Raw genomic sequence first — 13038 nt, 5'->3', positions numbered from 1 at the left:
ATAATCATCCTCAACCGTTTCAAGGACGCCCAACACAAGTTGACAAGACACGAACAAGCATGTTTCATACCTGGCAAGGGCTGCCAAAAACAAATTCTTACCCTCCACCTCATCCTACAGCAGAGCGTGATATTTCAATTGTGTGCTATCATCGCCTTCATCGATTTTGTTGCCGCTTTTGACTCCCTTATCAGGACCGAGATTTGGAACATCAAGGTGGAAGACGGTGTGCAGCAGAACTTATCAAGATAGTCAAAGTAGTATAAGATTCTATTGTTACAAGAGTCCGAACTGCCGACGGCGAAACAACCGAATTTGACGTTGAGTCAGGGGTAGAACAAAGGTGCCCCCCTTTCACCAGCTCTGTTCAATTTAATAATAGACTGGATTAATTCAATTACATAGTAGAATGGCGAATCCACTTTGCACCCACAAAAGGTTTGTCGTCGGTCAGAGAGAAGACAACCCGATCGCCCTGACAGACCTCGACTTCGCAGACGATGTGGGTTTCATGAGTAGCTCGTCGGCTGAGCTCCAAAAGATGATCAACGATGTCTCCTGTATGTCAAAGAAAGAGTAGCTCGTCGGTTGAGCTCCAAAAGATGGTCAACGACGTCTCCTGTACATCAAAGAAAGCTGGCCTGATGATAAGCAAGTCTAAAACAAAAGTCATGAAAGCAAACGCCCCAAACCACCCAGATATCGAACTAGATGGCAAAACCATCGAGACTGTTGAAGAGTCCCGCTACCTTGGTTCAATCCTAACACCGAAAAGTGATGCAGAAGCTGACGTTAGAGCTCGAACAGAAAAGGCTTGGGGCGTCTTCACAAGCATGAAGAAGTCGCTTTGGAATAGACATGAAATTAGCATCAGAACGAAGATGAGCGTCTGCAAGGCAACTGTTCGATCGATCCTGCTGTACGCCTGTGAAACTTGGCCTTTAAAGGACAAAAAAATACGTTCACTAGAAGTATTTCACCATCGCTGCATGAGTCAGATACTACAGGTCAGCCGATGGTCTCATATCTCAAACGCTGAGGTTCGAAGGCATTGTGCCCAGAAGACCCCCCTCTCGGTAATCATAGAACAATGACTACTGAAATTCCTGGGACACACACTACGACGGCGAGCTGGAACCATATCCCGGGATGTCCTCACCTACGACTCCTTTCCAGCTTTGAAACGGAGACCAGGCGGCCAAAGGAAGAATCTCTGGCAGACATTCAAGAATGACCTTGATCCTTGGGGTGGCTCCCGCCGACACGGACGTCGTTGGGATAAGGACTGGCATGAAGATTGCAGAAGAGGCTGCTTCTGACAGATCGTGTTGGACAAAGTCAGTCATCCCATCGTCCATTGGTGCCAAGCAGGATGGATCATCGTCTGGTTCCCGGCAAAAGTAAAAGTAAAGTAAGCATACTTTTCTTCAAAACATAGACGTGAGTCAAATAATAAATTAAGATAAACCTGAACATATAGGAAAACCTAAGTTAAATTAAAAAAAAAACACAACAAATCCTTAAAGAGCTTTGTTACCAGGTACAGCAAAAATTGTTGCAGCTCGTAACATTGTTAAAACTAGGTTAAATTTTGGAAAACAAAAAAAAATTAAAGAGTCTTGTCACCAGGTACTGTAAACTTTGTTGCAGCTCTTAAAATTGGTAAAACTACGTTGAATCATAGGCAGCGCAATAGCGCTGCCTAAGTTAAGAACGACGTTGCCTCAATGTATTATTTTTTTTTTGTTTTAGACCAGGGCACTTCGTATCAAAGGAGTTGTTTTCGAACTTTCGAAAAGGGATCATACGAGTGGAAAGCGAAATGTGGACTGCCCTTTTTAATAGTTAAAAGTGTTTGAGCCGCCACTAATATCTTTTCCACGTCTGTTCTTCTTTGAAGCAAATGCAATCAAAATTTTGAGAGATTCATTTTGTTAAACGTAGATGAAAATTCTGGAAATTACATCTATAAGTAGAACAACCCCCCCCCAGTCTTCAGGGCAAGGGTTATAAGTTATGCACTGGGAGCATATAAGGATTTTATTGAACGCTTTGTCGTAGAAACTTCAATAAGGCCTCATTTGATTGGAAATTCAAAGGGCTAGTGCCCTTTTTAATAGTCGGAAGTGATTGGAGGGCAACTAAGCCCCCTCTTACGCCAATCTTTTCCAGAAACACATACACTCAAAATTTTTAGATATCCATTTTGTTCAACATAATTGAATATTTTAGAAATTAGGTCTTTAAGGATGACCCCACCTCCTCCCCATAGCCCTCGGGGCGAGGGTTGTAAGTTTTACCCTGGGGGCATATAATGTTTTTTATAGAAAGCGTTGTCGTAAAAAATTCAAAAAGGGCTCATTCGATTGGAAAAGGAAAGGGCTATTGCCCTTTTTAATAGTGAAAAGTATTCGGAGGGAAGATCCCCCCCCCATGCCCATCACTTCTCCAAACATCATTTTTTTTTCGATAAACATTTGTATATGGCCATTTTGTTCACCGTAGTTGAAAGGTCTGGAAATTATGTCTTTGAGGATGACAATCCCCCCCCCATAGCCCTAAGGACAAGGGTCGTAAGTTATGCCCTTGGGGCATACAATATTTTTATAGAAAGTTTGATCCTAGAAGCTTGAAAAGGGGCTCATTTGATTGGAATTTGAGAAGACTAGTATCTACGTTGTTAGTAGAAAGTGATCAAAGGGCAAATGCCCCCCCCCCACGCCCATAACTTCCCCAAACACTTATAATCAAAATTTTGAAATAGCCATTTTGTTCAGCGTATCAGAACGGTCTGGAAATTCAGTCTTTGAGGACAACAAAACCCCCAGCCCTCAGGGTAAGGGTTAGTTATACCCTGGGGACATATAAGGTTTTTATAGAAAGCATGGTCACATAAACTTCGAAGGGGGCTCATTGGATTGGTAATCAGACGCTCTAGTGTTCTTTTTAAGAGTCAAAGTGATCGGAGGACAGCTACCCCCCCCCCCTAACACACACACACGCTGTATTGTCCCGAAATACATCTACCAGAAATTTTGAGATAGCTATTCTATTCAAAATGCTCTAAATATCATACAACAAGGCCTTTGGGGTTGAAACAATCCCCAGAGATTAGGGGCAAGAGTTGTAAGCTATGTTCAGGGGTGTTTAAGATTTTTTATGGAATGGATGGTTGTTTAACTTTAGAAGATGCTCAGTCTTTCTCCCTGAAAAAGACTGTGTCAATATAAAACGAACAGAAATTAATTAAAAAAAACTTTACAAACAAAATAAGTTTTCAAAAATAATTGAAAAACACAATTAAACAAACATGACCAAAAATTGAATCAAGTAATTTACAAAGAATACAACTACCACAAATCAGTATCAATAAATAAATGAAAAACCCAAAACAAACAGAAATTAAAATAAATAAGAGTCAAACTCAAAACGAGCAGAAAGTAAATATGAGTAGGGTTCTAAACACCAAGCTTTCTAAAAGTCAGTATATAATTTGTACTTCACTGAAAAAATTCTTTTAAATGTTTTCACTTTTCTGACTTTAAGAAATCAAAAATCAATTCAGATTTTAAGGAATAATTATCAACATATGTACATGAAACTGACAATGCAGATTTTTTCAGTGAATCCATTTGAATTTTTTTCAGTAAAGTATAAATTATATTCTGGCTTTTAGAAAGCTTGGGGTTTAGAATCCTTCTCATATTAATTTCTGCTCGTTTTCAGTTTGACTCTTATTCATTTTAATTTCTGTTTGTTTTGGGTTCCTTATTCTTAGACTTAGTGGTAGTAGTAGTCCAAGTAGTAGTAGTAGGAAAAACAGAAGTAGCAACAGTAGTAGTAACAGTAGTACTAGAAGCAGTAGTAGTATGCACATATTACCTTTTGGTCAGTTGAACATCCCTCTCATCATGCCCTGGAAGTTTCAACTTAATACTCTAAGCCGTTCCTAAGATATTTCTGATGCGCCCTTTGGGCAACTTGTATACACAGAGTGTGTTATAATTTAGTTCAACTTACACCTTAATATTTCCTGAAATTTTCAACTTAATACCCTAAGCCTTAGTAGTACTCAATTGTAGCAGTAGTCAAAGCAGTTTCCGTCAATTGGTCATCCCTCTATTTAATATCATCTTAATACTCTAGCTTAATACCCCAAGGGATTCCTGAGATACACCCTTCTGCTAGCTTGCATGTAGAGAGTATTTTCTGATTAAGTTCCACTTTCCCAACAATATTCCCTGAAATTTTTACCTTTATGCCCTTAGGCCTTAGTAGCAGTAAGAGTCATAATACATGTAATAGTAGTTGTATTATTAGCAGCAGTAGTAGTGCGAACATATAGCCTTTAGGTCAATTGTACATCCCCCTCACATGCCTTGGAAGTTACAACTTAATACGCTAAGAGCTCCTAAGATATTGCTGATGTTCCCTTTGGCAATCGGTGTACACATAGTGTTTTTTATTTAGTTCAACTTCTCCCTCGACATTTTCTATGATTTTCATCTTAAGTCCTTAGAATTAGTAGCAGTCACTTTAGAAAGAGTAGTTCTAATAACATTAGTATTAATGGTTGTGGGAGGAGTGGTAATAGCAGTAGTAGTAGCAGCAGTAGCAATAGTACTTACATTATCTTTTAGTCAGTTGATCATTCTCCTCATCATTCCTTGAAATTTCCAACGTAATACTATAATTCATTCCTGATAGACACCCTTTTGACAACCCACGAGCACATAGTGTGTTTTTATTTAGTTTAACACTCCCCTCAACATTCCCTGAATGCTTCACCTAGAAGGGCTTAGCCATTTTGGACAAAGAAGGTCAAACATGCCCGCCCTTTCCTGATAACAAATATTATATGCAATCAATGGGCTAGTTGAACAACTTGAAGTCCTTGCCACATAAGCTGTAAGGGGAGGGTAGTCATCCTTAGAGACACAGTTTTTAGATCTTTCAACTATGCTGAACAAGATGGCTATCTCAAATGTTGGTCGAATGTTTTTGGAAAAAAGGGTGAGTGGGAGGGGAGCTGCTTGCCCCGATATCACTTTTAACTCTTAAAAAGGGCACTAGAACTTTCAATTTCCAACCGAGCCAGCTCCTTCTGAAGTTCCTACGACATCTCCTTCCATAAAAAGAACCTTGGAAAAAAAAAATAAAAAAAAATAATAATACATTGTGCCCAATTCGCTCTTTACTTGGCAGCAATATTACACCACCTATGATTTGGAATATAATGTTATTGATAATTTCCATAAATGCAATTGAACTAACATCAAAGATAAAGCATTTGAAATTACCTCTTTTAAAATCCTATTGATTATATCTGGTTCCGATTCCATTTGGAGTCATATACTGCCAATCTGAAAAATTTTTCATTAATTCTATAGCAAATATAACATAAAAATTCATAAGAATAAGGTTAGAATGTCAAGATAAATAGATCTACTTCTAACAACAGATCGCAGAACAAAGTAAGTGGAGACCAAACTTCCACTGTGCACTCTCCTCCACCCTAATCAGCTCAACACGTCACTCTTTATTTTCTTGCTAAACCAATCCTTTTAACCTCTTCCGAGTGCATTCAGCGATAAAATACTTTTCGCTTAGCCATAAATGGGTGGCTAAAAATCAAGTCTTTGGCCATTTATCATCCTTCATCTACAAAATGTACCCTAGCTATACGAGTCTTTCTTTCATTTTAACCCTAGAAAGTGGGATCAAATGACATTTTTCGTATAGTTTATCGTTCAAACGAGTACAAAAACCTATCATTCGACCATTTCTCTGAGAATTCTTGGGCACATTTTCCTCAATCTTTTGAAGCACCCAGACCCATACTTAAACACTATCATTACTCAGGCTTCCAGTTTTCTAATCATTGTTCAAGACACATATTCCTGATCATAAAAAACTCTTATACCACTAAAAAAGAAAAGAAATGACTATTCAGAGTGCGATACACCAAATCTACATAAGGAGTACGGTCAAATTATAAAGTGATGTTTTCAACATCAAAATGATACAATTTCTATCAGTTCTGAAGACTTTAAAATTGTCTCCGCTTATTGATTGATAACCCAAATCCAATTACAAGCTAACGGTTTACCCAAATACCCACTGTCTTATAGAAAAACAAATTTCCTATTGTTCTTCTTGTATTTTGTTGTTTATGATGGAAAGGCAGTGTGGTCTTCGTCGCTATTTAGTCATTGCATAGCTAGATAACGATTGCTCAATTCTATTTCTATGGAGACGTATATTTATGCTGTAAGATTTCCCCTATAATGTTCTTTACAGAAGTTTTATGCAATCCCAAAACTACGGATGTTAGAGGAAATAAGTTTTAGGTGGAAAAGTCATGCAGCCCTGTCTCCTACCACCGAAATACTCAATTTTGACGATCTTTATAATTGGTTCCTCCTCCTCCTATTAAAAAAATAAAATAATTATTTTCCTTTAAATTAATTATATCCAATTTTTCTTTTTTTAAATTTCCCTCCGAATACTTTTAAATTTTAACTATTCAATAATTACATCCATAATTTGAACAAAACCTTAGAAATCGCTTTTTTACCCAAAATACTTACTTTTTGTTTCCTTTTGGAGCTGTGTTCTCTTTGGTGAAAATCCCCCCACACTCTTAACAGGTTAATTGTAATTTTTTCATATTACTTAATTTTATGTGTAATTAAAACGTCATTTTGAACATTACCGCATAAAGGCTCGTGTATATACCGTGCCCTCTCTAATATCATTTATTTACTAGCATGGATAGCATGGACGAAGACCCCACTACCTGCGCTTCATATAGAACAAGAGAAGATAACGAGGGAATTTGTGAAGACGGTGGATAACACAGTAGTATAATCTACACGAATATTTCGGCTATTTCAACAGCCGTCATCAGCGAAATAAAATATAAGGCAACGAAAAAGAAACCAAACTTACTCAAAGAACCACATCGATAAGCAGATTTTTGAACTAAAATCATAAAATGAATTTTTTAGTCTTGGCAGAACTTATTTAAGGTGAGGAAACCTTGACTCTTACAAAATTTATGATATGATTTTAGTTTAAAATTTGTTTTATGTTGTATTTCGCTGAAGACGAATGTTGGATATACAGCCGAAATATTCGCACAGCCTGTGCTACTGTATTATTCACTGTCTATACACATTGATTTTCAAAGATGCTATCATTTTCACATTTTATGGATGTTATGTTATATGTCATTGTTACTTCAATAATAGCTAAAACGCAATACGTGTATATAACTATTACTCAGTGGCGTCAATTCATTCTGAGCTAAGGGGGGGGGGGGCTAAGTAACCTCTGTGTGCCCCCTAGATTGGCCAGCTCACAGTTGTTGAAGAGCAATTTACCTTCACAGTGGTTAGCACAGGCCTCTTCCAAAATCGACAAATAATAGTAAAAATCAATATTTAGTATTTAATGAGTAAAGAGAGAACTTAAGCTTAAAAGTAATTTACAGTTTTGTTGCAACACTGGGAACTGACAATGTCTCATTTTTCCAAAAATATCAACCATAGCATTGCAATTCAATAATTTCACAAGAACCTTTCACTAAATCAAACAGTTCGTGGTTACAACTGTAAGCAAGGAGCGACCTTGTAAGTAAGGGCTCAATAGTAACCGGAACGCAATTTTGATACCAATAGATATATCAAAAGAATCGGTTTATTATACTGACTTCAAATATAAGTTTTATGAAGTTTAATGTTACCCTACAAAAATATTAAAAAAAAATCATAATAATACGTTCAACGAAAAGTAAAAATCTACATTAAATTACGACGATTGAAAGAAAATTCCAAGAGCAATTCAGGTGAAAAATAAACATAAATCTATTCTGTGGTGGCACAGTGGGTTTGATCTCAGCTTGGTAATACGGGACATAGTGCTCGAACTCAGCTGTAGCAACTTACTGCAGAGCCAAGCCAAGGACCTTAACTGTCAAAAAGCATCGTTAATCCATTAAACATATACACGAACACAAACCCCTATCGATAAACAAGTGAAACCCCAAAAAACAAATTACAATTAATAATTAAGTTAAACTTGAGCTAACAGAAACTGCAATAAACAGGAATAGCGCCAACTTCCGCTATGCCACATAAAGACGAGAACGTCATTTCCACTTTAATGAAAACAAAATACATTTTAAGCATTTTCTCCATGCCGAAATAAGAATTGCTCTCAGTAAAGCACAATAGCATTCTGGTCTTTATAAGGCATTGGTGCTTAGAATTATTGCTTAGGACATAACCAGGGCTGAGTAGCAGCATTTCCTGTAGAAAAATTATTTTCTTCTTTAGGATTTCCGTCCACCATGACTTTCCTTCAGATATTGATTTGCAGCAGAAAGATTGCAGTGGTAGCTGACCAACTCTAACGGGAAAAAAAGTTTTTCTTTGTTAGGGCTGCTCCTGTTTCCAATAGTTTCTGTTTGTTTTAAATATAATTGAATTTTTATTATAATTTCTGTTTGCTTTGGATATTAACTTGTTTTGTCATTGATCCTAGGTTTAATGTAATCATTAACTTTTCCTACGCAAGCGCTTTCAGAAACATACGATGGATACATGTTTTGTAACAAACTGATGACGAAATTAGTTCTAAAATCATACTCGAAACCCAGTAGGTAAGAAAAAAGAAATGACACCTCAAACCAAAACTGTGACGACTAACAACACTGCAGGGTGAACTTAAAGAATGGCGCCTCTCGAGCAAAATATAGCCTAGTAAACGCCACAGCATTTGCACTGGATTTTGCTGAATGGATATTTCCGTTCTGAGTTTGGTTTATTTTGATGACCTTTTTGGGGCTGAAAAACCTCTTCCTAGCTAAGTTATACATTATGGGTTGCCTCCTCGTAGTAGCACAATATTGTAAAGATGAATATATCATAGGCAGCGCAAATCGCGCTGCTTATAGTAGGAGAAAAATAAGTTTTGACCAGGAAAAGTTGGTATAGAAATGGTTTCTTCACTACCCGGACCGAAAAAAAATGCTTAACAACATATCAAAAATCTAAATCTCTAGCTCGATGTGAAATTGTTTTTTTTAATGTTTTTTTATTTCTTTTCTCAAAAACCGGGAAAAAAATTAAAAACGTAAACTATAATGTTTTACACATCTTTTTAGATCAGCTTTTGGCTCTGAATTCATTTCTGATACTCATTTTGTCACCTGAACAAAAGAAAAATATTTATCAGCAAAAAAAAAATGGGGAAAAAACTTTGTCTTTGGGGAAAAAAACTCTTACTAGCGTTTATCAAGGTCTGCTACGGAATAAGTTTGTCGTTCTTGTAGTCTATTTGGCTGTGCACACGAAAGGCTTGGAAAAAAAAGACTAAACAACAATAAACAGGAATGACGAAACACCTCAGCGCCAAACAGCATGAGACAAGGTAGGTTCTAACTTAATGTGTTCAGAGAAAAGCTTTTATCTTATTTTTCAAATATATAGAAATTGCACATCATGAAAATGTAGGAACTAGATTTTTCATCATCACAGTTATTTGTTATTCTTCTTCAATAAGTTCTTCTTCTTGAAACTTCGAATTGGTGCACGATCTTCCCTTACAGGTACGGCAGGCTATAGTACACTCAAGTCCGTTTTTCTTACAGGTACACTTTTCACTATCACAGCCGTCAATACGACACGAGAATTTGATAATTTTCAGCAGCTGAGACAGGCAGGGAGATCTGTTTTTATTGGCGCAAAAACTTCGTTATCCTGCAGTTTCCATCCCAGGCGTAAAGGGTGTACTGAGTTCCCGAGCCAGATTTGAACTTGGCAGTAGACACATAGCGAGTGGTACTTCACTGCTGCCTGAGTCAGTGGCAGTTCTTGTGGATGCACGAAAGTGGTGGCAGTGCTCACTTTTCTGTGAAAGATTAGCTTTCTGGCAGTGTCCAGGTTCGAAACATCAGGGCAACCGTACAGTATCAACAATGCTTGCTATCCTGCTGCCATAATATCGTCAAGCGATGCGAGCTTGTCGCCAAATATAGCAGCGCTGTCCCTGAAACTCTTGTTGGAAAGTAGCAGCTGAACGGCTTTGCCCTTTCCTATTCCGTAAAGGTGAGAGGTTGTGTCACAACCCAGCACGGCATGACAGAATGATATCAGATTGCTGACATCTGTTCCTAGCTTCTGATTCATCTCACTAATATCCCAAGCTGTACTAGTACCGCCAAACTTAGCTGCAGGTGATAAATATAAACGCCCGGAACGCGAATCTGATCGACTGATCAGAAGAACCAAGATGTCAGTATCATCAGCAACCACGATTGTGTCTGTAAGACTAGCAGCTTCTACGGCTTTTTCTACAATCAGAACGTCGGCGTCTCCTTCCAAGTGGAAAATTCGGAAACCTACGGCTTCCAAATGGTTGCCGAGCAGCTTCAGGAAACGTCCTTTGTTTGTCTCACATGAAAGAAACTCTTCTTTCTTCATGCAGAGGGTCATCTCTTCGGTGAAAAAAACTTGGCGGCCAACCATCCTTGCTCGACGTAAATGGGTAGCATCTTTGATTGCTGGACCACCTTCATATCAGTCAAATACAACGATCGCACTAGGGTACCTTGCTTGTACGTAATGGACGTATGAAGCAAAGATGACCTTGAAGGTTGACCCTACCTTCCAGTTACCTGAATGCATTCAACGGAGTAAGAGCTCTTCGCAGCAGGACCTATTACAAGTGAATGAATTGGTGTAGTTGAACATTTAATATTAACCGTGATAAATTAGTCTGCTCTGAGCTGAACTTATGAACTTTGATATTTGAACTTGGATAAGTTTCTAAAGGATGGGAAAGAGAAAGAAGAAAATGGATGAATCTCTAAACTTGTCTGCGTCTACGGCAACGAGTCAAGGTGATGAAGTTTCTATAAAGTCTTTAGCAGAAAGTATCAGTTTGATATTAGAAACAGTTAAAGGTAATACTGCCACCTTAGAATCATTAAAATTTAACATCAAATCAATTGAACATAATGTAAAAAAATTGGAAGAAACTGTTTCTGAATCGAGTAAAGAATTGGCGAGGCTGATACCGCGTGTTCAGAATGTTGAATTAGAGACGGCAAGCTTTAAAAATCAAATATCTGTGTTGGCGGAGGAAACTATAGCACTTAAATCACATATCGGCAATATATCGCTTGCTATGATGAAATTGGAAAGTAATGAAAATGATAAACATTTAGTGATGTGGAATGTGAAAGTTCAAGATGAAATAAGAGCAAAGGAATTAATGTCTAAAGTTGTTATTGAAGGCCTTGATCTCCCAGCCCCAAGCCCAGTTAAGTTGGTGGATTTCAGGGAAAATGCCAAATTCTTGAAATTTGAATTGCCATCGAGGTTAATCAGGAATGAGATTTTGAAGAACGCCAAGAAACTGAAAAACAAAAAAATTGGAGGATTCGACAAAATATATCTGACAGATGATGCGCCAAAATCTGTTGGTGAAGTTCGAAAGAGGTTGCTTCATGTGAAATTAGAATTGCACGATTTTGGAATTGACTCTTGGTTGTCGAAAGGTGTACCCCCCTGCCTAGTTATCAAGCGGCGAGATGGAACGAATGAACGACTAACAGTTAGTGAAGGTTTCGCTCTAATTACTGACCTTGAAAGGAAACATGGTTGTCAAATCGCAAATATGGATACATGATTTTTTTTTTTTTTTTTTTTTAAGACTGATTGTGTTGATATGATAGTGGATTAGTTTTGTTAAATAATGTGAGTATAAGTGTTCGATATTTATTTGGGTTGAAATAAAAAATGCGGTGGGTTCTGGGCGGTTTGATGTATTTGGGTGCTATTATTATGATTAAGAATCTATTTTGTGTGAGTTTTAGTGTTTGTAATTTTTTGAGGCATGGGGGGGTACTCTTTGGCGTGAGATCAGTACATGATAATGGCTAGTCAAGTTCACGAGATCCCTACATCTACGCTTGAGGAATTGGAAAGAAATTCAGCCCATTTTAGTAATGTATTCCAAACGCCCCTAGCCCATGATAATAATGAAATTTTAAATTCTTTTTTATTCCCCCCAAATAAATATTTGTTTTCTCATGAAATAGATCATAAAAACCAAACATGAGGAGAATATCTTTTTGGAACTGCCGTGGATGAAGGAGCGGGAAAGATGCAATTAAAAACTTTTTATTTGAATCTGGTACGGATATTTTTGGAGTTTGTGAAACATTTTTAGATGAAATTTCGGCAAAAAAAATTAATATTAGTGATTTCCAATTTTTTCACGTAAGTAGAACTCAACAAAAGCAAGGTGGTTTAGCAATACTGGTTAAAAATTATATTCCGGCACGACTGAAAGAAGAATTTTTATATTGAATACGAAGATGATTTTTGAAAGCTGTATTGTTGAATGTTTTCTACCAAATAATGATAAACTTTTAATTGCTGTAATTTATCGTCCTCTTTCATCAAATAAGCCAGATTTTATTGATAAATTTGAAAATACGTTAAGTGTGATATCAAATCTCCGAATTCCATTTTTAATCATTGGGGACTTCAATATTGATTTAATGGGATGTCTCCCATTTAGACAGGAAGGAATCGACCGACACGTCCTTCCGTTTTTGGAATGTAACCTTTCTCATGGCATGAACCCAGTATGTTTTATTCTGACACGCATAACAAATTCTTCTTTTTCTCTGATTGATAATATTTTTGCACCTTATCCTTGTGAGGCCACATTCGTGGCTATGGTAGATACATCTGACCATTGTATTTTAATGTCTGACTTCAAAGCGCAAAAGATAATCAATAAAGAAAATCATAGGAAGAGGAGAAGCTTTTCACATGTAAATATGAATGAATTGAAATCTAATCTTAGCGATGTAGGATGGAGTGAAGTTATTAATGAGAATGACCCCAACATATCTTTAGATATATTGTATCGAATTTTGAATGAAAATTTGGACCTTCATTGCCCATTTAAAACTACGCACCGGAAAAGAACCTCACCCAAACAACCCTGGATAAGTCC

At 37.2% G+C, this 13038-nt stretch overlaps 1 protein-coding gene across 1 annotated transcript in view; it reads right to left on the bottom strand.

The window, feature by feature from the left end:
• LOC148940248 (uncharacterized) overlaps positions 1 to 5365 on the bottom strand; it is a 57471-nt gene extending 52106 nt beyond the window's left edge. The window contains exon 1 of the mRNA XM_089106499.1: positions 5301 to 5365. Within this exon, the coding sequence (XP_088962625.1) occupies positions 5301 to 5342 (42 nt within the window). The 5' untranslated portion in view covers positions 5343 to 5365. The remainder of the gene's footprint in view (positions 1 to 5300) is intronic.
• Positions 5366 to 13038: the final 7673 nt, after the last annotated feature.

Source organism: Artemia sp. Qi Xiang Cuo, chromosome 20 (genome assembly GCF_049724085.1).
Source record: "Artemia sp. Qi Xiang Cuo chromosome 20, ASM4972408v1, whole genome shotgun sequence".
Classification (NCBI taxonomy): Eukaryota; Metazoa; Arthropoda; class Branchiopoda; order Anostraca; family Artemiidae; genus Artemia; species Artemia sp. Qi Xiang Cuo.
Note: the sequence above shows the minus strand (reverse complement) of the source record. Positions and strands in the feature narration are given on the sequence as shown.